Source organism: Perognathus longimembris, chromosome 13 (assembly GCF_023159225.1).
Source record: "Perognathus longimembris pacificus isolate PPM17 chromosome 13, ASM2315922v1, whole genome shotgun sequence".
In the NCBI taxonomy this organism is placed as follows: domain Eukaryota; kingdom Metazoa; phylum Chordata; class Mammalia; order Rodentia; family Heteromyidae; genus Perognathus; species Perognathus longimembris.
Window position 1 is genome coordinate 10,897,819 of NC_063173.1, and position 27,526 is coordinate 10,925,344.

Here is a 27,526-nt window from a genome sequence, read left to right on the forward strand (position 1 = left end):
CCTGGGGTCTATCACCGCCACTGAAAGGGGAAAGAGATGATATATTATCTGATGATCTGATACGATGTGTGTATTTGTATGTGTATGTATATGTACATACACATATATTACATATGCACACATACATATAATGGTTTGGTTATACCAAATAAAATACATGAAAGCTAAAGTTGTATAAACGATAAAGGAATCTGTTTTCCAGTACTACAGATACATTTTTCAGTGATCAAACCTTCCTAAGGAAGGACATAGAGGACTTTCCCTTACTTACTAGCCAGTGGTTTCCCAACATGAGATTTATTATCAGTTTAAAAGTGTTGAAGCAATGCTGGGAATCAAACCTGGGGTTTCACACTTGCTAGGCAGCCCTCTACCTCTGAGTCTACACTCCAAGTCCCGAAGTCAGAATCTGAGTAACATTTCTGTTTTTATTGGTTTCATTTAACTTCTTTTGTAGTTTTTTTTTTTTTCCAGAGCTGGGGACCGAACTCAGGGCCTTGCGTTCACCAGGCAGGTGCTCTTCCGCTGAGCCAGATCCCCAGCCCCTCATTTAACTTCATTTCACCTACAGAAATGAAATGTTTATAGAAAGGAAAATGAAGTAGAGACGATCACGAAATAATCTATTTCTAAAATGATTCCTTTTCTGTGGGAAACTAATGTAAAAGAATATATTTTAAAGCCAGGCATTATGATGAACATCTATAATCCTTGCTTCTCAGGAGGTTAAGGCAGGATGACTGCTTGAATCTAGGAGTTTGAGGCCAGCCTTGACAATATAGCAAGTTCCTATTTCAAAAAGAGAAGTCACTCATTATCAAAAACACCGTACAGTTTTAGAGCTCTTTTCTTGTGTTTAAGCTTTCAGTGAACTCTAGAAACTATATAGAGTTTATGACAAAGTAACTCCAGTAAAATAAAACTTTAAGTCCAGTGCTGGTGGCTCACACTTAGTAATACTATCTACTCGGGAGGCTGAAATCTGGAGGATCACAGTTAAAAAGCCAGCCTGGGCAGAAGAGTCCACAAGACTCCCATTTCCAATGAACCAGCAAAATTGTGGACTAGAGGCATGGCTCAAATGGTAGAGTGCTAGCCCTGAACAAGAAAGCCAAAAGAGAGCTCAAGGTCCTGAGTTCAAGCCCTAGTACCAGAAGAAAAAAGAAAAAAGCACACATATACATACCTTTTAGATATATATCTAAATGGAAAATTCCTGGCCCATTTGAAATAAAAGGCCTCACAGAAATTACTTTTCTGAAGGATTTCAGTCTGTCCTTCTGTTGTATGATCAGCATATGGGGCTTCTCTGGTTCTTCTGAGTTTACAGATATTTTGTTTGTGCTAAGAAATACAGTGCTCTTTGTCTTTACAATATGAACCTCATGTATTGTGTTTGTCTCAGAACATTATTTTGGGTACTTTTAAATTAACATGATTATTTCCCCAAAGGTGGAGAAAAATATCTCAACACAGTGATTGATTTCTGTATACTAGGAGCAGTTGATTTGTGCCATGTACAAATTCTTAACTGTAAATAAAACATGGGAACAAACAGTGGTTAGAGTGTGTGAGGTTATACAATAAATGACTGTTGAGATAGAAATAAAGTGACCAAATTGGGGCAAGACAGATGAGGATATATTATATAAATGGTTAAACTATGTACTGTCAGTATTTTTGCCCTGAAGACAATCATCAAATTGAGAAGGAAGTTTCTGGGGGAAAAAAAAAAAACACAACGTGACCAAGCAGAAGCAAACCCAAGTGCTTTGGGAATAAACATGTTTCCCTTTTGTTGCCAATGTAACAGGACATTTTTTTTATCCTATGTTAAATGAATGGACATCAAATTTTGCCTGTTAAAAATAAAGAGAAACATCTTGTTTAAAAAAAAAAAGAATCAACATCTGTGACAGGAAGAGGAAGCTGGGAAGGTGAAGAGGACTGATAAAACCTTGAGTAAGGAAATAGGAGTTTGGGAGCTAGTATTCCTGCCGGTCAGAGTTGTGTCACTTGAGTCCTAAGTGGTCAGCCCGGATTCTCTATCTCCTTCCTTGGACTTGGAAAATGTGAAGTTACTTTCTACTACAGGACAGACCTGACGGAGCCAACCAAGGAACTGTGCTGTGACCGCATCCCTGCCGTTGTGCGGCAGTCATTCACTTAAGTGATACTTTGCATGGTACACCTTCATAAGTAGTAGTCATAAGTACTTCATAAGTACACCTTCATAAGTAGTGGTCGGCTATAGCTGGCTCACAAACACTGATTTTGAGTGTCTCTACCCAACACATTTCAACTTCTATGTATGTTGAATAGGGATTGTGGGTTTCATTTACAACACGGTGGGATAATTACACCACAGAAATTGGCAAATGCCAATCAGGACTTTTTTGTTTGCCTTCAAGGGATGTGGCTTTAATCTGGACACTACCGAATGCTGTCTAAAAGCAGGTAACATTGGGTAAGTTATTTATCCTGTCTGCATTTCAGGCTTCTCATTTGTAAAACGAGGCTAATCATACCACCTGTATTGTAGAATCAGCATAAAAATGAAATGAGTTTATATATATAATGTATATATACATCCTCTATTATATATATATGCATATATTGCTTGTGATAGCACCTGTCACACAGGAAGCACTCAGTATTATTATTTTCACCATAGTCATTATTACTACTATTATCATTAAAAAAAATCCTATGTCAAGCCCCTCAGCCTGACAGTACCAACCTATTTTTCACCTGCAAACCTTGGGGCAGGTGGAAGGGCAAGATAGCTCATCTGTCTCTTACTTGTCACCTTCCAGAAGACGTACCATCTTGTCAGAAGTATTCATGAAGCCATGCTCCTATCACCTGTGCACCCCGGTGTGTGTGGGGGGGGGGAGGGTTCTGCCCTCCTGTGCTGCCCATCGCAGAGCTCGCAGCTAGCGTTTCCATCCCCCCCCCCACCGCGAATGCAGACTTGGATTTGTTATCCCGATCATACTAAGGTAGTTGTTATTAAATATCTGTTGGATGAGCGAGTAAATGAATGCATATTGCCAGGCAAAGAACAGGCCGCCTTAGTGGGCTAGAATAATAATATTTTTGTTTAAGTGACAGGACATGGCAGTCACGCTTCACGACGGCTCGGAGGCGGGGTCCTCTGGGAAGGCTTTTCCTCCCCTTTGCTCTCTCTCCCCCTCCCCCGCCCTCGTCCCACACCCCTCCCCTGACTCCCTGGATTCCCTCACCGGGATTCCGAGGTGAATGTGCATTTCAGTCTCCTAGCTGGGAGGACGCTGTACAGCCGTCCCCAGCTCCTGCCTCGATTTCCCTGTGACAGACAGCAGAAACCTCTATGGATGCGCCGACACTGCTGAGGTGCAGGGAGCCGCCGGGCGAGGCCAGCGCACCGGCTGGGCCCGGGCGAGGGGGCGTGTCCGGGGCGGGGCCAGCTCGGTGGGCGTGTCCGATGGGGGCGTGGCCATCCCTGTGGGCGTGGCCCGAGGAGGGCGTGGCCTCGAGGAGGGGCGGGGGACCGGGAGGCCGGGCGCGCGGGTGCAGGGCTTCGCGGAGGACCCGGGAGCGCCGGTGATGGGCCCCGGCGCGCGGCTGGCGGCGCTGCTGGCCGTCTTGGCGCTCGGGCCCGGGGAGCCGGCCGGGGCCGTGGCGCGGGAGGACACGTTCTCGGCGCTGACCAGCGTGGCGCGCGCCCTGGCGCCCGAGCGCCGGCTGCTGGGGCTGCTGCGGCGCTACCTGCGCGGGGAGGAGGCGCGGCTGCGGGACCTGACCAGGTGGGCGCGAGCGCTGCTGCGGGCTGGCAGCTCCCGAAGGGGGGTGACTCCGAGCCGCGGTGGCGGGACACGGCGGCGGGAGAGGGGGGGGGGCTCTGGGTCACACTGTGCAAAGTGGGAGGGCGGGGAGAGCCGGGGGTGTCGGGGGACAGTGCACCTCACGAGTTAGTTCTGCGGCAGGCTGTGGGGGACCCCAGACACGGAGGAGCGTGAAGCGACACCGCGGCACGGGGAGAGGTGGGGGTCGGGTGGTGCCGGTGTTGCACAAGCCTTGGCCTCCTGAGACCCACTGAAGCACCCTGCGACCCTGTGAACGGGTGACACCCTGTGACATTCTGTGTCTGAGATGTAGCTGTCATTGGGGCGGGATTGGCTGGACACTGTGTGTGAAAGATGCCAGGTACTTGTGCCAGGCCCTGTGTGAGCTCCTTTAGCACGTAAGGCCATGTGTGCCAGGCACTGTTCTAGGCACTGAGAGTAAAATGGCAAGTAGAACCTAGCACTACCCTCCAGGAGCTGGAGTCTTAGCATCATGATTATTAATTAGAGATGTTGCTTACCATATTTGTTTTCAGCTCTTCCTTCTCTGCATTTGTAAAAGCTCTCTAAATACGAATAAACGGTCCCTAAGATTATGTATGTGTGGAAGTATTGGACATCAAGGTCACACCTGTGAAAAGCCACACTTGATGCTAGGAGATTCTGAGGGTTGCAGGCACCTGCAGATGCACAGCTAATATTGTCTTGCTATAAATCAACAAAGTAGTACTACCCACTGTAAAAAATCTATTGTAAAGCTTGAGGCACTGGGACACTAATCGTGTATTGATTAGTGGTTGCTGAATGGTTGTATGGACTGTATGCTGCACTTTCTCTGCTCAGGACATCGAGAAGGCCACAAGCACTGTAAGAAGCAGTGGTCTATTTGAACACACTGAAATCGTAGTTATGTCATACATCTAGCAGAGACAGCACAATGCCTGTTTTAAGACTTGGAGTGTGTGTATGTCACAGTAATACTAACTCTGGGTGACAGAGGAGGAAAGTGTGTGGACACTGTCAGCCCTTGAAGACAATCAGTGTGTATGTGTGTGGAACTGTGTGAGGCATGTGTGCCCTTGTCACAGTGGGAGAACTTGTACAAATTTTATCTTAATTCTCACACTCTAATCCCCCCAAAAGTTTGTGTTACAGTCTTAACAAGTGGGAAATCATTTAAAATAGGAGAAGACTAAAGTCCAGTAGTTTATCCAAGATTACAAATCTGGTAGCCAACACACCCAGGACTGGGGCATATTGTTTTGATTACTCATCCCACATTCTTTCTATTCCGCTGTGATGTCTCTTCTGTTTGCTTTATCTAATGTGCCAGGACACAGAAAAAAAACTTTGTAACTACATGAGGTTTTGTTAGTGGCCAGAATGCGTGGTGGATGAAAGCATGGATTCGGGAGTTCTGCAGACCTCTATCTGAATACTTGGCTGTGACCTTGGGCACTTTTCCTTAGCTCTTTAAACTTTAGTTCCCTAATCTATAAAAGGCTAATAAAAGTAGTGCTTATTCTCATGGGGTTTTTTGAAAGACTGAGTACCAAATAAAAGTATTTATCATTATGCTTGTCATGTAGTAGTAACTGCTCACTCAATACATGTTAACAATCATTATTATTGTTTAAGGCAGATTGGTACTAGTCCTCACTATTGGCTCAAAGCATTAACGAGGATTCCAAGGCCCAGCTATAAAAAACTGGACACACTGGGGTGTGGTGGTTCGCACCTATAAAATCCTAGCTACTCAGGAGACTGAGATAGGAGAATTGAAGCTCAAAGTCATCCCAGGTAAACAAAACAAGACTCTTATCTCCAAATAATCAGCAAAAAGCAAGAACTGAAAGCATGGCTCAAGTGGTAGAGCACTAACTCTGGCCCAAAAAGCTAAGCAAGAACTCAAGGCTTGAAATTCAAGCCTCAGTACCATCAGAAGATGGAGGAAAGGAGGAGGAGGAAAAGGAGGAGACAATAAATTCTAGATTCCTTTCTCAGATGACTTATGAATTTTTGTAAAATATAGCTTGATGTTTTGGAGACTATGATTCTGTTCCCAAGTCATCCTCTAAAACTCAATGGAATGTCTGCTTTTTAAACAGGAAGTTTGGTGGTTTCTGCTCATTTTTCTATATTCTTAATCTTATGTAATTTGAAATGTTATTTCTCAGGCCCTCAGTTTATATTCCTTGAATTTCTAAATTAGGAAGTAAAATATTTTAGTGATTGAGGCGCCCCCTTACCTCAAGTTAATGAATAAAAGTTATGGTAGTTCCTATCATTATAACCTAGTATGCATAGTACATATACCATAGAAAGATAGATACCATACATAGATAGTTAACCTCTAGCTTTCTTTGTTGTTGTAGTTTAAGTATTATAAAGGGTAGAATTAGCAGCAATTATTTCTGGGCTAAGAAGTAAGCATTCAGACTGTCTCAGAAGGACTGACACAAAGACAAAACATTTTGAATTGACATGGCCTGTGTATTGTGGTTGGATAGCCTACCCAGGCTATGTTGAATGCAAGGATTGGGTTGCAAATTTTATGTGCAGATTCTTGAAAGAAAAAGGACCTAATTTTCCACTCTCAGCACCATTCTTTAAAGCACAGAGCCATTTAGGAACCCTGAGGTTTGACTTTGGCATCCTATAACTCAGGTCCTGGAAACTAGCTGTTTGCTGAGAGACTGGGCAGGTCTCCAACTTCAGATTCCAAACCAGCCTCAGATATCAGTTGATAGATCCTCCCCCGCCCTTTTCTCTGTGTGACAGGAAAAAAAATGCCGTATTTGTTCAAATATGGATTATATTGATGTAGAGATCAAGCCCTTGTGCTAAACAAATGAACTTCAGCATGCACAGTGGAGTATAAGGAGAGCAAAACTATGGACAAGACTTTTAATTTCGTAGATGGAAGCATGTATTCACCTCTTTTTTTTCTTCATGCCTGTTTCTTTTGATGCATGTGAAACATTATTCTAATAAGCTAATAAGGAACCCATTCATTTGTTAGTGGAGAAGTTGAAAGAATGTATGTGCTGAAAGAATCTACAGAAATCTTCTAGACTAAATCAGTCTGTTCAGCTTACAGCAGAAAAGTATGGGTTGGTTGGAGGCTGAATCAGAGTAAGTCTTGGGCCTCCTCCCAGTTCTGCCGTCTAGCCATCTTATAAAATCACTGCACGCTCAGCCTCAACTGTTCCTGGACGCTTCCCCGCTAACCTGGACACAGCCCAAGTCTCGACTGTATATGGAATATCTTCCACTAAGTAGTTCCATATGGAGCCGCTGCAGGCAATAAAGAGCAGTAAAAAGGTCCCACACTCTGGAGGCTCACTGATTTCAGAACCCAGGCGGAGCAGCTTACAAACGGCCCTACCTTTAGGATTCGAGACATATCCTGGGACTTGACAGGCTTCAGACGTTCTTCCTAAGCCACCCAGGCCCAGATTCTGGTTTCTGAGTTTATCCTGAATGGAACATTGAGCTTCCTGAAAGCTGCGAGCCAGGTCATCTTCTATTCCAGGCCTCCTTTCTCCACTGAGAGTCCCACTCTTTTGAAACCCCTGTTCTGATTCTGTATCAAGAGGTTGAAGTGCCCCCACCATGCCCTCTATTCTCTTTCATCCCAGTTCACTTGCAGACACCCCCCCCCCCCACGCCCAAAGATTCTTGCCCACATTTATATATCTCTCCATTATGGTTATTATATTGTTTTCAAATTCGTTTTTAGATAGGAGAGGAAAAAAACTCAAAAAGGATAGAACTTACACCCCTAACCTGTCCTATTCAATATGGCCAATACATTGCAATAACATGGATCCTATCAATGAGTTAAAATGGAATAACCACAACACACACACACACACACACACACACACACACACACACAGAAAGAAATAACATCTTTTGGTTGTGGACCCTCTTGTAGGATAGCCCCTAAGAGAGAAATTTACTGGAAAGATAATCACTTTAGATTCCCGCCATTTCCACCCTTTTTCTGCAAATGTCCTCAAGCTGGAAAGTTGGCAGTTAGTTAGGCAACCCCATCCCATACTTCCTGCCACATCCATCATTTCTGTTCTGTGTACTTCCTGAATGTCTCCCCGAATTCATCCCATTGAATCCCATGATCACCGTTACAGTCTAAACTCTACTCTCTCTTTTTTTTTTTAACTGAATGCTTTTTTCTTTCTTTTTTTTTTTTTAATTTTTTGCCCGTCCTGGGGCTTGGACTCAGAGCCTGAGCACTGTCCCTGGCTTCCTTTTGCTCAAGGCTAGCACTCAACCACTTGAGCCACAGCGCCTCTTCTGGCCTTTTGTATATATGTGATGCTGAGGAATCGAACCCAGGGCTTCATGTATACGAGACAAGCACTCTTGCCACTAGGCCATATTCCCAGCCCTAAACTCTACTCTTGCTTAGTTGTTGTTATAGTTGTGTGCATGTTCACGTACACACACACACACACACACACACACACACACACACACACACACACACACACACTGTTCCTGGGGCTTGAATTTAGGGCCTGGGCGCTGTCCCTTAACTTATTTGCTCAAGGCTAGTACTCTACCACTTGAGCTATAGTTCCACTTCCAGCATGTGTTTGTGTGTGTGTGTGTGTGTGTGTGTGTGTGTGTGTGTGTGTGTGTGTTAATTGGAGATAAGAATCTCAGGGCTTTCCTGCCTGGGCTGGCTTCAAATCAAGATCCTCAAATCTCAGCCTCCTGAGCAGCTAGGATTACAGGGATGAGCTTACTTAGTTTAGAAGTGGCTTCCTCTCTGGTCTTTGTTTCCAGTCCCTTCTAATTCTTTTTTGTACTGGTATCCTGGGCTTCGTACTCAGGATCTGGGTGCTGTCGCTGAGCTTCTTTTGCATGAGGCTAGTGCTCTACCACTTGAGTCCCAGTTCTACTTCTGACCTTTTAGTTCAGTGCAATAAGAGTCTCACAAACTTCTGCTTGGGCTGGCTTTGAACTGCAGTCCTCAGATCTCAACCTCCTGAGTAGCTAGGATTACAGGTGTGAGCCACTGGCACCTGGCCAGTCCTTCTAACTTCTGAATTGCCTTTTCTATCCTCTCACAGATTTATCTTTATAAACAAGTTCTAGCAACTCTACTCTTATATAAAACCCCCTATGACCTACTCTGGCTAGATTAATCACTTCTCACTCTCATCTAAGTCTTGTTTTAAAGTCTGGGGTTGCATATATTATGTAATTACTGTGTCTCTCTTACCCACTGGATTAAGTGCTTGAAACTGAAGTTGATGTCTTCTTCAAAATTTTGACCCTAGCTCCTAGCAGAGTATATTTCAATCTTTTCTTATAGAACCTATGCAGAGTAAGGAGAAATGCAGTTGCTTTTCTGCCTATGAACTCTGTGCATTGGACCTCATCTTGCCTTTGTACCCCCAGTACCAGCAGTGAAGTCTGATGTCTAGGAAGTAGCCAGAGTAGATTAACTAATTGGATCCACAAACGTATGGCAAACCTCTGTATGTTTGCACACATGGGTCTCTGTTGTCTCAGAAAACGTTCTCCCTCACCTTTTCTATCTCCACGGAAAGCATCATAGCAAAACCAGCCCAGAGCCCAGGCTTCTGTGTCAGGCTGACTTGGGTTCAGTCCTGGCTTTGCTATCTCCTCATATTGTGGCCTTGCTTCAGGGTTTTCTCTGTAAAACAGGAAAAACAAAATCTATACAAATAGTATTGGGGGAGATTGAATGAGGCAGCATATTTAAAGCACTCAATTGGATGCCCAATACATGGTATGGAGTCAATAAGCAGTAGCCAGCAATATTTTAGCTAATCTTTCAAGAATCATATCAATTGTCTTCTCTTCTCGAAAGTTTTCTTTTACCTCTTCTAACTCCTTTGTGGGTTAGGTGCCTTGCCTACAAACCATGCATTTAATTATTTTATATCATATGTCACAATGACTGTAATGTACTCAGTGGTGGTTTTGAGTTTCTATCAGATACTAAGGATTAGAGCTAGAGTGATAACAGAAGAACAGTCTTTCCTTGTGTAGTTAACACCTTTGAGCTGGATCCTGTCTGGCCTCTGTAGCGCTTACAGCTAGCATGGTTCCTGATCCACAGTAACTTACTGACATGAAGAGACTCATTCAGATGCAAATGAGTAAACCTACTTTTTTGTTGTTCCTTTGTTTTATTTTATTTATTTATTTTTTTTTTGGCCAGTCCTGGGCCTTGGACTCAGGGCCTGAGCACTGTCCCTGGCTTCCTTTTTGCTCAAGGCTAGCACTCTGCCACTAGAGCCACAGCGCCACTTCTGGCCGTTTTCTGTATATGTGGTGCTGGGGAATCGAACCCAGGGCCTCATGTATACGAGGCAAGCTCTCTCGCCACTAGGCCATATCCCCAGCCCCCCTTTGTTTTAATTTTTGGAGGTACTGGTGTTTGAACTCAAGGGCTCATGTCTGCTAGGCTGGCACTTCAGTACTTGAACCCCAGTCCATCTAGCCTTTGCACGGACCACAAGTGCACACTACTGTGTCCAGTTTCCCTATGTGGAAATGGAGGCTCACAGACTATTTTGCTTGAGACTGGCCTGGAACTACAATTCTCCCAGTGTCAGTCTCCAGGCAGCTTGGGATGATAGGTGCATACTGTTGTACCCAGGCCTGGTTTGGAAAGGGGCTTGTGAACTTTTCTGCCTGACATTAAAATTCAACCCTGCCATTATCAGCCAAGTAACTAGAATTCCAAGTGTGAGCCACCAGTTAATACTTTGCTTTCTCTGAAGCTTTCATATTCTTTGTGTTTGCTTGGCTTTTTTGCTTAAATTCTTACACGAGTCTCAAAAGGTTTAGAACTTCAATATTAACTACTTACATTGTTTTTTGTTTTTTAATAAAGAAATTCTATCTCGCTATGTCACCATGGCCAAATCCTAGGCTTGAGTGAATCTTCTCCCTCAGTCTCCTAGTAGCTGGGACTTCAGGCATGTGCCACTACAGCTGGGTATAATAATAGCTGCTCTGAATGTGTACACATCATGTCATCCTTCCCTAGTGGTGGTTGTATTAAGAGGTGTGATCATTCTACTCTCTTTCAGATTCTACGACAAGGTCCTTTCCTTGCATGAAGATTCCACCACCCCTGTGAACAACCCTCTGCTTGCCTTTACCCTCATCAAACGTCTTCAGTCTGACTGGAGGAATGTGGTACACAGTCTGGAGGCCAGTGAGAATATCCGAGGTAATGAGGAGGGCTGGAGGGGCTGAGAGAAGCTTCTGTCTCCTGACTCGGTGGTCAGGAGAGAGATCCTGATGGGATATGATGAAGATGGATAGCTCTTGTGAGTCCAAAGAATTATGTCCTCTTCCTAATAGGTCTTTATGATTGTAGATTATATATCATTTGACCTCCATTGCAGTGCTGAGGGTATAGTTCAAGTGGTAGAGCACTTGCCTAGCATGAGGAAGGGCCCGGTGCTAATCCCCAGTTCTGGAAACACAAAACCAAAAAACGATTTCATTCCTGTGAAGAAGTACACAGTCAACTCATGTATTATATATGTTCATATGATGGTGGACTAAGCATTCACTAGGTGCTTGGCCTCAAGACCATTAAGACACAGAGCATTTTCTCATGAAATATTGGAACCTACCCTGCATGTAGTAAATGCTTTCTACCTGATTTCGGGAGTGTGGATTCTGTTTGTCCCCCCGTTTCAGCTCTGCAGGATGGTTATGAGAAGATAGAGCGGGACCTTCCCGTCTTTGAGGATGTCGAGGGAGCGGCACGGGCTCTGATGCGGCTGCAGGACGTCTACATGCTCAATGTGAAGGGCTTGGCTCGAGGTGTCTTCCAGAGAGTTTCCGGCTCTGCTGTCACTGACCTGTATAGTCCCAGGAGGCTCTTCTCCCTTACAGCAGACGATTGCTTCCAAGTAGGCAAGGTAACAATATTCAGCCCTAGTTTCTTGTCAGTGAAATACCTGTGCCCTAATTTCTTTTGATAGATTGCACACACTTAAATAAACTTGGAATTTTGATAGTATTCTTGTTGTTTGGTAGTATTGGGATTTGAACTCAGGGCTTCTTGCTTGTTAGGTGAGCACTCTACCACTTGAGCCATTTCCCCAGACCCATTTTCTGGTAGTTATTTTTAGGAGAGAGGTTCACAGCCTGCCTTTGTGTGTACCTGTGTGGTGCATGACCCACTTACTTTAAGCTCCCGGTGGTTGTTGGGATCACTGATATGTGCCACCATACACCTGGGGAGACGAAATCTCGCAGACCTTTTTCCCCGGGGCTGGTCTGGAGTTTCATTCCTCCTGATCTCACCCTCCCAAGTAGCTAGGATTCTTATAGCGGTGGGTGATCTGTACCCAACTTATTATTCCTATTTTTAGATGAAGAAACCCAAGCCACAGCAGGTAGATGCCTAAGATTATACAATTTTAAATATAACAATTAAGTTTTGAATCTGATCATGTAACTCTAAATTCATGCTCTTCCATGAGCAAGTGAATTATATACTTAAAATACTCTTGAGAGCGTTCTGATTATTAGAAATACCCACTGTGGCAGAATAACAGCCATCAACTAGGTAAAGTGATCCTTGGGTTGCCCTAACTATACTCTGCCAGTAAATGAACCATTGGGAGGTCAGGAAAAGTGAGAAAAGGTGAGGATAAGAGATGTCGATGTGAAGGTCAGATCATGGGAACTTTAGCTTCTGAGTGTTTCTGGAATCCCTTGCCCCATTTCCTAATTAGGTAGAAATACTAAATTAAATTGATGTTAAAAAAAACTGAGGCTATTCACTTTAATATTACTTGAGAAACAGATCTCATTCAGGAACCTACCACAGTTAAATGATCTCAGACCATCTTGAGATCATTTTATAATATCCCCAGCCTTTGGCTTTAAGATGCCATGGGGCAAACATTTTACAATCTTTAATGTGCATGTTGCAGGAAAGTTGATTTTTCTCAGTACAGTATTTATGAGCAGATGTGAAACTGGGCTTCAGGGCTCCTAATTTTAGGAATCAGTCTTCCACACTAATGTAACATGGGTTTCCTTGAGTCGTACACACTGGGTTTTTTTTCTTCCTGAGGTCTTCAATAGAATCAGAGGCTAATTGTCATGTTCGTGGCTAATTTAAATTTAAGCTAGTTAAATAGTTCGGTGTATAGTATCAATACATGCTTCATTAGTGAGGCCACTCTGAAACTAAAACCATATGTTGAAAATGTAATAAGGCAGCTTCCTGAAAGTCATGCTGGAAGTCTTTATTTCTGTATTGCTGTACTTATTTGGAAAGATTAAAAACATTTCAAATACTGTATGCAAACAGTACATGAAATAATGTCCAAGCAATGGTAATTAACAAAAATGAAATGGTGTTGTTTAGATTGGCTGTATTTGTTCCTTCTCACTACCTGCCACTCCCTCTACCAGGTAGCCAATGTCCTGAACCATAAACCATGTGATTTTTTTTTTTAGTTCAGTTCTTTCACTCTGCACATAAAATTTATCCATGTTGTTGGATTTAGTAGTTGTTTGTTCCTTTGTATTGATGGGTAGAATTCCATCACGTGCATATACCACAGACTTGTGATCCAGTCTCCTACTGATGTATGCTCAGATCGTTTCCAGTCTGGACTGCTGTGAAAGGGCTGCTGTTAACATTTGTATGTATGTCTGTAGCCATTTGCCTTCATTTCTCTTTGACGAATAACTACCTTGGGAGTGAGATTGTAGGTCAAAGAATAAACCTCAGTAGTTATCAGCACATGGTTACATTTGTTTCCTCTGTACTTCCCCAAATGCCTCCTTCATGGTTTTTTTCCAAGATGGACAGCCAGCCACTGGCCATCTCCTGAAATGATGGTCGAATTCTGCTACTGTCCAGTTGTGTCTGTTAATGTCTTGCTGCGATTGTATATTCCTGGGTTCAGTCCCCATCATGGGGAGTGGGTGAGGGGGAAGAAGGTCAAATGCACAGGAAAACAGCAATCATTTGGGATTGTTATTCTTCGTCTTACAACTAAGAAGCACGAGGACCAGAAGGATAGAACATAAGGTTAATGGCAGACCTGGGATAGGAGCTGCTTTCTTATTATGTAGGCTGCAGAGTTGCAGAATCTCTAAGTTCTGTCATCTGGAGGTGATACCTGAATTAGATCATTCTGTAACAGTGGTTCCAACTCAGTGACTATATAATTCCATGTTGTTTCCAACATTGACTTCCAGGAAATTGTACCCGTGGGCCTGGTGTTCTAATTAACTGCTAGCTAGGAGGAGACAGGAGCTTTGGTTGTGCCTGTGGCCATGTTGCCCAGCATTCCAGCACGTAATAAGGGGAGACCCACTGAGCTCCGGCAGCACACCCACGCCTCCCCCCATTACCACGTCTAACCGCCCTGCTCCACCGACTGCTTCACTCGTGTGCCCTCACTTGAGTCAAGTTCCCCAGCGACAGGAACCACCAAACACTTAACACTCAGTCAATACTGAGTCAATAAGTGACTTGAACCCGCTCCTCACATTGCTACCTGGACAGAACCTTAAAAGGAAAAACGACATTCAAACGCAGATCAGCTTAGCCCATGCGTGCTCCCTTTGCACGCTCGTTTTGTTTTGCTTCACGCTAGCGTCTCAATGAACCATGTTCTGTTTCTGCCCTTCTGTTATTTTTAAATGTTTCTTGTCTCAAGCTCTATACACTGAAATGCTTCTTCGTAGTCAAGGAAGGCCCATCTCAGCTGCCACTTCCAAGAAGCCTGCCGATTCCCAGGTCTTCTCCCTTCTGTCTGCCTTAATAGCAAATTATGCCGTTTACTACAAGCACTCACGACTGCTTGCCCTATATTGCAGCTAACCCATTCTCTGTTCTCTGTTCTGCATCCAAAGATGCAGGAACTGCACGTCTCCCTTCCACTTAGTATGCCCTGTATGTAGTAGATGCTTAATAAACTGAATCAAAGCGAATGTGAGGTCGAAACTTGCCCTCTCGTGTTTCAACAGCCCCTGTGTTTTCTGAATAATCACATCCTTTCCTCTGCCTGTGGACTCAGACTCTTGTTCCCTGCAGGTGGCCTATGACATGGGGGATTACTACCACGCTATTCCGTGGCTGGAGGAGGCCGTCAGTCTCTTCCGAGGATCTTATGGGGAGTGGAAAACAGAGGATGAAGCAAGTCTCGAAGATGCCTTGGATCACTTGGCCTTTGCCTATTTCCAGGTAGGGGACTAAGTGAGGGTGAGAGCTTGTATCACTATGAAAGTGAAGTTCTGTTGAGCACCAATGGCTCACAGCTGTAATCCTAGCCACTCACCAGGCTGAGAGCGGAAGATAAGGTTCAGAGCCAGCCCAGGTAGGAAAGTCTATGAGACTACTATTTCCGGTTAACCAGCAAAAAGCCAAACGTGGAGCTGGGGCTCAGGTTGTAGAACACTAGCCTTGAACGAAAGAGCTCAGGAACAGCACCTAGACTCAGTTCAAGACTCAGGACTGGCAAAAGAAAAAAAAAAGTCATGTTTCTTAATTACTTTCATCTTTTTAATAGGACAAAATTCAGGGACATTATTTTAATTTCCATATATTGTATGTAAGCAAACTGAGTCTCCAAAAATATCTCAAACAGGTATCGTGGCTCCTGCCTTTAAACATAGCTATTCGTGAGGTGACCATTGGGAAGATCCTAGTTGAAAACAGCCAAGGCAAAAAGTGTGAAAGACTGCATCTCGAACAATAAAAGCTGGGTGTTGTGGTCCACACCTGTCACCCAGCTATGCAGGAAGCATAAATAGCTTAAGTCTAGCCAGGCATAAACTAGAGATCCTATCTCAGAAATAAAAAGCACTGCAGTGTGACACAAGGGGTAGGGTGCGTGCAGAGCAAGCATAAGTTCAAGCCCTGGCTTGACCCCCAGTGATTTTTTTTCTTTTTTTTTTTTTTTTTTTTGGCCAGTCCTGGGGCTTGGACTCAGGGCCTGAGCACTGTCCCTGGCTTCTTTTTGCTCAAGGCTAGCACTCTGCCACTTGAGCCGCAGCGCCACTTCTGGCCATTTTCTGTATATGTGGTGCTGGGGAATCGAACCCAGGGCCTCATGTATACGAGGCAGGCACTCTTGCCACTAGGCCATATCCCCAGCCCCTGACCCCCAGTGATGCCCCCCATCCCTTTCTCCAAAATTCTTAACTTGTCTTAAAAAAAAAAATAGGCTCTTCCTTTGCCTCCTTCCCACTAGCTTTCTAGGCTCTAGAAAGTACTGAACCCTTGGGCTGGGAATATGGCTTAGTGGCAAGAGTGCTTGCCTCATTATATACATTGAAGCCCTGGGTTCGATTCTCCAGCACCACATATATAGAAAACGGCCAGAAGTGGCAGAGTGCTAGCCTTGAGCAAAAAGAAGCCAGGGACAGTGCTCAGGCCCTGAGTCCATGGCCCAGGACTGGCAAAAAAAGAAAGAAAAAAAAGTACCGAACCCAGAGAACAAATGGTTATTTACTAGATGGTTATTTATTTTTGTAGTTCCATTTCAGTTTAATAACAAAATGTAATCAAATAACGATATCCTGTGATTATGGGGTTTTACATACTTTGAGACTTGGGGGCACTTTAAGAAAAAATATCCAGTTTATGTTTATTTGTTTGTTTGTTTTGCGGTGCTAAAGATTAAACTCGGGGCTTTGTTAATGCTCCGGCCATACTCTCCCACTGAGCATTTGCCTAGCATGCAAGTGTAGCCTTATTTATTTTTCTGCATTCCCTGGTAAGGATGTTAGTAAGACATTTGCCACCGAGGAGACCAGATTTACAGCAAGGCCATAGCTCCTCTACCTAGCTAGTCTTCTGCTCTTTGAATGAGCTTCATTATGTACTCATGGTGAGAACATTTTACAGTTTTTATAAAAACCCATGTAGTGATTTGATCAGAGGAGATAGTCTCAGTAGAGTTAACATTTTCTTTGCTTCACTTTTTCCTTCTTTTTTTTTTTCTTTTTAAAAATAAGGCAGGAAATGTTTCCAGCGCCCTCAGCCTCTCCCGGGAGTTTCTTCTCTACAGTAAGTGACGCTAAGAGATAAGCCGTGCTCGGGTCTCACTTCTCCTGGTGCTTAATCCCTGCCAATGAAACGTAGCCGTCTATTTCTACTATTCTAATTTCATGATCCAAAGTATATTTCAGATTGGGGGTGAAATCAAACTTATGTGCACAGTGCGTGGGGAAAGTTGGCAAGTTAGATGGGAAATGCGGAGAAGATGTTAAATCAACCTTGAGGGGATAAGATTGATTGGAATGTGGACCTCTAACAATGAAGTCTCCTTCTGCATACCTAATGTAAGCTAATAATAATATTTTTTTTAAATGTCAACATACCAGCTCCTGGGACTCACGCCTGCAATCCTAGCTACTGAGGAGGCTGAGATCTGAGGATCGCAGTTCAAAGCCAGCCTGGGCAGGAAAGTCTGTTAGACTCTCCTCTCTCATTAGCTATCAAAAAAGCCAGAAGTAGGGTTGGGAATATGGCCTAGTGGCAAGATCGGTTGCCTCGTATACATGAAACCCTGGGTTTGATTCCCCAGCACCACATATACAGAGAATGGCCAGAAGTGGTGCTGTGGCTCAAGTGGCAGAGTGATTAGCTTTGAGCGAAAAGAAGCCAGGGATGGTGCTCAGGTCTTGAGTTCAAAGCCCAGGACTGGCAAAATAAATAAAAATAAAAATAAAAAATAAAATTCTGTTTAAAAAACAAACAAACTCAGAAGTAGAACTGTGGCTCAAGTGGTAGAGCACTAGCCTTGAGCAAAAAAGTCCAGGGGTCGCACCTAGACTCTGAGTTCAAGCCCCTGCACCTGCACATACACATACTCCTGGAGGGAGACCCAGGAGTAAATGAAATCCATGTGCACTGTGAACACAAGGAATATGACTCAGGATTGTTCATTCTGGCTATTTACCGACAGCTGTCAGGTTTGTTTTCTTTTTTTACTTTAAAACCATAGCTCACTTTGTTAAGCAAGTGTCTTGCTCAAATGCTTCAGTCTCCTACAGGGAGTGTCTTGCTGAGGACAAAATGAATTGCCCTGTGTGGAGACACTTCCTAGCTGAGCCTGGATATTTCTTTTTAAATAAAATTTCAATGTTAGCTGGGCACCGGTGGCTCACGCCTGTAATCCTAGCTATTCATGAGGCTGAGATCTGAGGGTCACAGTTGGAAGCCAGCCGAGGCAAGAAAGTCCATGAGACTCTCATCTCCAATAAAGTACTCAGAAAAAGTTGTAAGTGGCAAGGTGGCTCAAGTGGTAGAACACTAGTCTTGAGCAAAAGAAGCTCAGGGACAGCGCGTAGGCCCAGAGTTCAAGCCCCAGGACTGGCAAAAACAAAAATAAAACAACACAACAACAAAAACATTTTAATGGTTAGATGGATTTCTAGATTTTCCTTTAATAGAGTATTCAGGTACTAAAAATAAGACAAAACCATTTGTTCTATATCTTAATTTATAACACATTTCTATCTTCACTTATTCATCACATTTTTATTTATTTACTTGTTTGGTTGTTTATGTACTTAATGTATGCATCTAGGGATTGAACTCAGAACTTGCCAGGTCGGTACTCTATCAATGAGCCACGCCTCCAGCACTTCTTTTATGCATTATTTCCCAGGTAGGGTCTGAATATCCACATGCCTTGGCTGTAATCCTCCTATTTGTGCTTCCCCATGTGACTGGGGTGACAGGTGCAAGCCCCCTCCCCACGCTATTGGTTGAGATGGAATCTCATGAACTTTTATGCCCAGCTGGCCTCAAGGTCCCCCAGTCTTTGCCTCTCAAGCAACTAGGATTACAGGCTTAAGCCACCAGGCTGGTTATTCATAACATTTTAAATACAGTTGGCCCTTTATTTCCATGGAACTTCCATCCAAGGATTCAACCAACCTCACACTGAAAATACTTCAAAAATAAGTGTGGGGCTGGGGATATGGCCTAGTGGTAGAGTGCTTGCCTCACATACATGAAGCCCTGGGGTCGATTCCTCAGCACCACATATATAGAAAAGGCTGGAAGTGGCGCCGTGGCTCAAGTGGCAGAGTGCTAGCCTTGAGCAAAAAAGAAGCCAGGGACAGTGCTCAGGCCCTGAGTCCAAGCCCCAGGACTGGCCAAAAAAAAAAAAAAGTGCCTTACTGAACATTTCAGTCATCATTTCGTAAGCAATATAGTCTAACAACTATAGTCACATAATATTTACATTGTACTGGGTATTAGAAGTAATCCAGATATGACTTAAGTTGTATGGGAGGATTTGCATATGTGCAAATATGATACCATCTTATGAAAAGGACTTGAGCATCTTTGAGTCTGGGCATCCACACAGGTTCTGGAACCAGTCCCATGTGTATAACATTATTCTTTCTGATCATTTAGTGAACTCTGATTATGGAAGCCACTGTTTGTTCTGGAAGCACATAAATGATTAGGAATATAAATAAAACTCTGCCTTGTTCATTTGTTTGTGCTTGATTCATTCAGATCTCTTCCAAAGAACCCAAACGATGTGCTATCGCCGGCAGATAAGTGGTGCGGCAGTTAGGGCTCCTGCTTCATTTCTAGTTTTGCAGTGCTTTCATTGGTGCTTGGGTTCACCATTTTCATGCTCCACAGCTTCAAGTCTCTTGTTAGAAAGAATAGAAATTTCTGGCCCCTTCTTTTCTCATTTTCCAGGGTGGTAGCAGTTAGAAGCACATTGGGGTCTTCAGATATTTTGAGAGCATGGCAACAGTTCAGCACCACCTTCTTAGAAGCACTGAGAACCGTGCACAGAGGCCAGCAGGCCATAGCTAGCTGCTCAAGCCATGGGCATCTTGCAGCCAAAGTAGGCACAAGCAAGACACCAATTTCTTGGGTTCTCCAAGGACCCCGTGGGAATAAAGGGGAACCAAACTCTAGAACTCTTTTGTCTTGTACTGATCAGCTCTGAGGAAGAGAGCTACTAGTACAGGATCTGGTACACAGTAAGTCTCATTAACTCAATGGATAGGTAGATGGATGAACAAATCAAAGAATGAATGAATGGTATCTCCTATACATAAAACTGACCATCTAAGAGCAGTCATCTCATGGTCCCTTAGTCAAGTACCACGTTCTTTTCCCAAAGCCCTTTGTACCTATGGCTTCACCAAGCCCATCGGTCTTTAATATGATGCCACCCTTTTGCCACTAGGAGTTATTCAGGGCAGCCAGGTGCCTGCAGCAATGTACACATCCAGGGTCCGAAGTTTGTTCCTCTGTGTTATTCCCTGCTGTGATTTCCCTCAGGTCCAGATAATAAGAGGATGGCCAGAAATGTGTTGAAATACGAAAGGCTTTTGGCAGAAAGCTCCCACCAGTCAGCAGCCCAGGCTGTCACCCAGAGGCCCAACATACCCCACCTGCAGACCCGAGACACGTACGAGGCGCTGTGCCAGACACTGGGTTCTCAGGTAGGATTCCTTGGGGGAGGCAGAAGACAGATGTGGCTCGAGTGAGAAGTTAGAATTGGAATAACATGAGGGGAAAGGCCAATGTCTTCAAAAACAATGAAGCACGCTTGCACAGGGTCTGAGTGATCACATTTATCTCTCGAATTCCAACTTTTAGGCTGCTCCTAGACCCTTCTCCTCTTGCACTGAACCTTCTCGTTCCTTCCAGCCCATTCACTACCAGATCCCCAGCCTCTACTGCTCGTACGAGACCAGTTCCAGCCCCTACCTGCTACTCCAGCCCATCCGGAAGGAGGTCCTCCACCTGCGGCCCTTTGTTGCTCTCTACCATGACTTTGTCAGTGACTCTGAGGCTCAGAAAATCCGAGAGCTTGCAGAACCGTGGGTGAGTGTGTCCACATGCCTGTAATTCAGGAGTATGAGAACAGGAATACCTGAACAATTAGATCCTTTGTCAGTCCAGAAGTTCAAAACACCACCCATTTCATTAAACTAATCATTAATAAAAAAAATCACATGGAGGTAGACTCTGGAGGGAAAGATGAATTGGAAGGACATACCAGGGGATTTATGGGGTTTTAAAAGTGTGCTTTTAGATGGGTGCTGGTGGCTCACACCTACAATCCTAGCTACTCAGGAGGCTGAGATCTGAGGATTATGGTTCAAAGCCAGCCTGGGCAGGAAAGCCCATGAAACTCTTATCTCTAATTAAGCACATACACACACACACACACACACACACACACACACACATACACACACATACACACACAGAGCTGGAAGTGGAGCCATGGCTCAAATAGTAGAGTGCCATTCTTGAGCAACAAAGCTCAGCGACAGCAGACAGGTACCAAAAAAAATTAAAATTAAAATGTTCTTTTAATATTTTGTTAGGAATGTGGAGTTCATGGCTGTATGAATTTGATGAGTCAGCAAATGGTGTGCTTGAGACTCATGCATATCATTGTATGTAAATTTAATCTCAGAAAATTAAAAGGAAGCTTCCAAAAATGGCAATCATTCTCGATAATTAGTAGAAGAAAAGAATATACTAGGGACGAGGAATGAAATCCTAGTATATATTTACAGACTGATGGGGTAGAAAGATTATCTAGTTGAGCTTCATGATTGTTAAAAAGGAAATGGAAACTCAACACATGCCAATGGACTTGATAGCTAGAGACAGGACTGGAGGGTAGCAATACACTGATTGCCACTGGACTTCTTCCTTGCATTGGTTAATTTAGATTAAGTTATAATCCTAAGTATAAACCTAGTATAACTTAGAGATACTTTCTCATATTACTTGTCTGTCCTGGGTTGGCTGCAGTTATGTCGTACATGGTCCCTGTTCTGGGATTCGTCTGGTAGAGTAGTCTCTGTTAGGAACATTACTGGTCTTATCCTAGAGGAAAAAGGCAGAAATGATCATTGAGTAGTTCCTTAACATCTTGCTTAGAAATGCAGGCATTACTTCCACCTGTGTATCACAGAGGGACGTGTGCCCACCATTGCAGGTACAGGGGAGTCTGTCTGATCCTCTCATAGGGAAGGTGATACAAGTTACTGAGCCAAGCTTGATGCCAATGTGAAGAGAATGCTTCATTGCCCTCCTAGGAAGTGTGGGAAATAGTTGGAGACAAAATAGAGTTGGCCATGGAGGTATGCAGCTGTAATCCCAGCTTGGCAAGAGGCGGAGGTCAGAAGATCTCAGTCTAAGGCTAGTCCTAGACGAAAGGGTGAGACCCTAGCTGAGAAATAAACTAAAGCCAAAAGGACTTCATGTGTGACCCAAGTGATAGAACCTTGTCTTGTATAGTAAGAACAAGGCCCTGAGTTCAAACCTCAGCCCCATCAAAAAAGAAAAAGGAACACACACACACATACACACACACGGTTTTTTTTAAGTTCACCTCACATCTCTAAGCCTTTTTCCCTTTTAAAGATGACACTTTAATCTGCCTCAGAATTATTTATATCCAATCAGAGATCACGCACTCGATGTGCTGTTCATTCAAGAAAACGTTTAGTCCTTCTACTGAACAAACACTTGTGCCAGACACTGGGCTGGTACTGAGCTTTTACAAAGAGACGAGGTATGTCTTCTTTCCCTTTAGAAGCCTACTGCAGACATTTATAAGGCCCTGTGACATGTAGGGAGGGGTGCAGAGTTGTGCTAGGGGGACTGAAAGCATGCTCTAATGAGAAGCCAGGTGTGGGGAGGTGGCAGAGATAGAGAAGAGAAGCAGGCTGCTTTTACCATAGTGTGAAGGCCATCAGATTAACAAGGGGGTAACAAGTGTTCTAGGAAGACCATCATCCATTGCGAGGGCCGGCTAGGGGGCATGTTGGGAGAACAGGGGAAAGTTTGATGGTGGAGCCTGCGAGAGCCAGGATAGAGGATGGTAGTTGATAGGTCTGGATAGTGAGACCCCAATGAAGGGCCTCAATGCTATGCTGGGTAGTTTGGGGTTTTATTTGGTAGGCCGAGGAGCAGGATGGGGACAGCAGTGGGACAGACAGTTTTAAATGGGAGAGTGGCATGACTGGATCTCTGGGTTTTCTGGTTTTGTTTTTGCCAGTCCTGAGGCTTGAACTCAGGGACTGGGCACTGTCCTTGAGCTTCTTTTGCTCAAGGCTAGCACTCTACCAGTTGAGCCACGGTGCCACTTCCAGCTTTTTGTTTATGTGGTACAGAGGAATCGAACCCAGGACTTCATGCATGCTAGGCAAGCACTCTACCACTAAGCCACATTCCCAGCCCAGGATTTCTGGTTTTAAAGATGACCTGACAGCATGGGTGGACTTGAGGGAGAGAAACCATAGTCTTTTCATCCAAAAGGCCCCCCAGGCATGTCTAGGGTCTGCCTAAGAGGTGTTTTGTTTTGTTTTGTTTTTGAGACCATTAAGCTCTACTGGTGATGGAACAATGACTTGCTGATAGTGCCAGCTTCTCAGGGAGCCAGTAGTCAGATTTGGCTAGCAGCAGCTTTTTCTTCAGAGCAGCTCTGTTGCCATGGTGATGGGACAGGCAGTCCACCCAGGGAAGTTCGTGGAATCCTTCATGGCCAGGTCATGCCTTTGGCATGCACAGCCCTTGCTACACCCCTTCCCCTGGAAGTGTCTTGCTGAGTCGCTGGTGCCTGTCTGGCTTCTGGCTCTTCTGGGACTAAGCCATCTTCTGTAAGGCTTCTATAGGGTGGCCCCAGTGACAGCTGAGCACAGACACCCCTGTGATTTGTGTGTTGTTTGTCTGCTTCCTCTCCACTGCCTCTTTTTTTTTTGTAATTTATTTATTAATTGAACACAAATTTTTTGACAAGGTGTTGTGCAAAAAGGGCACAGTTACATAGTAGGGCAGTGTGTACATTTCTTGTGATATCTTACACCCCTGTTTTCCTTTCCCTTCTCTAGGTCAGGCAGACATATATACAATACACAATGTATCAAGAACATATACAGTAGCCACGTGGCCATGCCCAAGAAAATTCGCCTAGGGCTTTAAATGTAATGTCGACATTAGATAATATGTCGACAGTAGTCTTATATGAATGTACATACAAAGCTTTTGAGCTATTGTATTCAACTGAGAGGTCAATTTTTGACCTTTATATGTTGAGTAGTTGTTTGGTTTTAGTTACATAATGTTGGGTCGCTGACCCAATCCTGTGGGAAATACCATTTGACAAGCAGTTTTTGGTTTCACAGACCTGGTCTCTACTGTCTCTCCGTCTCCCTTTGTTAACAGTCATATATCAGGGAGATCATGCCCCTTGGTTTTCTGTGTTCTAGGCTTGTCTCGCTCAACATTATTTGTTCAAGTTCTGACCATTTCCCTACGAATAACAATATTTCACCATTCCTAATCGCTATGTAGTATTCCATTGTGTACAGGTACCATATTTTTTGGATCCATTCGTCTGTGGAGGGGCATCTGGGTTGTTTCCATATTTTGGCTATTGTGAATTGTGCAGCGACAAACATGGAAGTGCAGATGTCTTTATGATATCTTGGGACCTGCTGTTCAGGATAGATGCCTAGGAGTGGTATGGCCGTGTCATAGGGTAGGTCTATATTGAGCTTTTTGAGAAACCTCCATACTGTTCTCCAAAGTGGTTGTACTAATTTGCACTCCCACCAACAATGGAGAAGGGTTCCTCTTTCCCCGCACCCCCTCCAGCATTTGTTGTTGCCTGAGTTCAGAGTATAGGCCATTCTAACTGGTCCACTGCCTTGTTTTCAAAGCCTGCTCTCTCATCACTTCCTTCTCTACCTACCTTCCCTCACCCTTAAAGACACACCACTCTCGGGCCCCTGGCCAGGCCTGGCCACGAGTCCTTTCAGTCCTTTATTCAGAGTACTTTTTGACAGTCACATACATCAAATTATCCCCACACCCCCGCCCAAATACAAAGCTTTGTCTCTTGTTGTATGATGCTTACTTTTATAGCTTTTTGGTTTTTTTCCAGAGCTGAGGACCGAACTTGGGGCCTTACACTCACCAGGCAGGCACTCTTTCGCTAAGCTAAATCCCCAGCCCACTTATTTTTAAAATGTGTTCTGAGCCAGGGGCTGGTGGCTCACGCCTGTAATCTTAGCTACTCAGGAGGCTGAGATCTGAGGATCACAGTTGGAAACTAGCCTGGGCAGCCCATGAGACTCTTTGATCTCCAATTAGCTAGCAAAACGTCTGAAGTATCAGTGTGACTCAAGTGGGAGAGCACCAGCCTTGAGGGAAGAAGCTAAGGGACAGTGCCCATGGCCTGAGTTCAAACCCCAGTACCAGCAGACACACACACACACACACACACACACACACACACACACACACACACACACACACAGAGTTGACTTGAATCACTAGCTATATCATGGGTTAGCATTCTGTCTCTCCAGTTAGAGACTAAAGTAACAGGCATCACATCTTTCTTTTTTTTTTGGCCAGTCCTGGGCCTTGGACTCAGGGCCTGAGCACTGTCCCTGGCTTCTTCCCGCTCAAAGCTAGCACTCTGCCACCTGAGCCACAGCACCCCTTCTGGCCGTTTTCCATATATGTGGTGCTGGGGAATCGAACCGAGAGCTTCATGTGTAGGAGGCAAGCACTCTTGCCACTAGGCCATATTCCCAGCCCATCACATCTTTCTTGACATCAAAATGACTTGCTCTGGGTTATGCCCATTGCTTCCAGAGTACTGGGTTGTTGTTTTTTTCTTTTTGAGATGGGTATGTCTATGTTGCCCAGGTTGGCCTCAAACTCCTGGGCTCAAGGGATCTTCATGCTTTATCCTCCTGAGTACTGAGCCCAATGATAATAATAATCATCATCATCATCTTTTTTTTGTTGTTGTTGTTCATGGGGCTTGAACTCTGGGCCTGGGCGCTGTCCCTGAGCTCCTCAGCTCAAGGCTAGCACCTTACCCCTTGAGCCACAGCATCACTTCTAGTTTTTTGGTGGTTCATTGGAGGTAAGAGCTTCACAGACTTTCCTGACAGGGCTGGCTTTGAACCTCAATCCTCAGATCTCAGCCTCCTAAGTAGCTACGATTACAGGCGTGAGCCACCAGCACTTGGCTAGAATAATCTTGAAAAGATCATCTTTGACCTTATGGAATCCCCTGCTTACGTTTTGAAATGGGTCCCTTTTGCTTGAATGCTTACACAAGTTCTGTGTCGTGGCTGTGGGTGACGCCTTCCGCCTCGTCTCCCTTGCCCTCCACACTCAGGCTGCGTGGGCCAGCCTCTGTGATTGGACCATGTTATCTCTCTCCTATCTACCTGGAACGCTCCGCCTGCGACCTCTGTTCCCCTTTGCGATTGCAGTGCATCTCTGGACATCCTGGAAAGCCTTCCTGTGCCTCCTAAGGACTAACAGCCCATCTCTGTATTTCCACAGCACCCTGTCCGCCCCATCAGAGCCCCAGGTGACTGATGGGCTAAGCCATTGTCTGCTTTCATATATTGTTTTTCTAATGCCCAACACTCTTCTGAGCACAGAAAACAGCCAACAAATATTCACTCCAAAAAAAAAAGAATGACTTACAGGTCCACAATAAGGATTGTTAAAGGAATTAGCTACAAAGCAGCTCCTGAATGGGGAAAGGGAATTCCTAGGATTTTTTTTTAAGCGTCGATTTTGCCCTGAAGTAACAGGAGAGATCATCTTTCCTCTATGGATCTCTGCCCTCCCCTCTACGGATGGCTCAGGAGGGGATACCAGGAACAACTGGGGAGAGAGGCTCAGTCACCTGACTTCCTGGGTGCTAGGATGGTAGAGCCACAGGCGGAGAGGAACTTCCAAGAACATATGTACGTGCTGGGTGTTGTTGATGGGGAGCCTGACTGGGAGAAAGAAAGAGGCTTTTCTAAGGTTGCTATGTGGTTTGGCAGCAGGAAGGACAACCTGAGAGAAGGAAGGGTTCATTGCCCCACCTTGCTGGGAAGCCTCCATACCGTCCTTTCTGTGCAGAGCAGAGTAGAGCTTCATTCATTCATTGTCATTATCCACTTAACCAGTGCTGAGCACCAGCTTCCTGCCTGGCCTCTGCAATTGGGGACGCAGCCCGACATACAGACCCAGCCCTTTCCATCACACACCTGTCACCCTCGCGACAGAGATGGTGACTGAATGATTCTCTCTCCGCCCCCGGAACACTGCATTCGTGTTAAGGAGGCAGCTTAAAAAGTATTAATAACTTAAATGCTACTTGCAGACAGAATAAAACATTCAATTAATAATGACTTCAAACTGTAGTTTTCTTCATAATCAAAGTTCCAGCCAAAGATTGTGATTCTGTAGAAGGAAGGCTTTAGCCGAAGCGGAGTCCAGCTTTTCTCGTCATTGGCCCTGCCTGCCATTGGCCCTGCCTGCCATTTGATTCAAGACACAGTGCTTACTACATCAGGCCCCATGCCTGTGGGACAAAGAAGATGAGAAATAACCCTGTTCCTACTTACTCCATCTCGCAGACACAGTTCTGTCCGTTCCTTTCAGCTCCTTGGACTTATATTGAGCGTTTACTGTCTTCCCGATGCAGCAGTGGAGGTTATTTTCAACTCTAAGTTTTATGCTCACTTTAAAAAATTTTTTCAAAATCACTAAAGTATTACCATGTGCAAAGTATCCTTCAGTGGGTGATGAACTGGCGATTATCTTTTGTTTCTGAGCGGGCCTGCCCCCTCGCTTCGTAACCACTTGGACTTGGTCTTGTCTT

At 44.5% G+C, this 27,526-nt stretch overlaps 1 protein-coding gene across 1 annotated transcript in view; it reads left to right on the forward strand.

Moving 5' to 3' along the window:
* The first annotated feature begins 3,588 nt into the window (after positions 1-3,588).
* P4ha3 (prolyl 4-hydroxylase subunit alpha 3) overlaps positions 3,589-27,526 on the forward strand; it is a 33,966-nt gene continuing 10,028 nt past the window's right edge. Inside the window, exons 1-7 of the mRNA XM_048360179.1 lie at positions 3,589-3,788; positions 10,928-11,070; positions 11,550-11,773; positions 14,920-15,069; positions 16,845-16,896; positions 20,152-20,315; positions 20,524-20,700. Coding sequence (XP_048216136.1) covers positions 3,589-3,788; positions 10,928-11,070; positions 11,550-11,773; positions 14,920-15,069; positions 16,845-16,896; positions 20,152-20,315; positions 20,524-20,700 — 1,110 coding nt within the window. The remainder of the gene's footprint in view (positions 3,789-10,927; positions 11,071-11,549; positions 11,774-14,919; positions 15,070-16,844; positions 16,897-20,151; positions 20,316-20,523; positions 20,701-27,526) is intronic.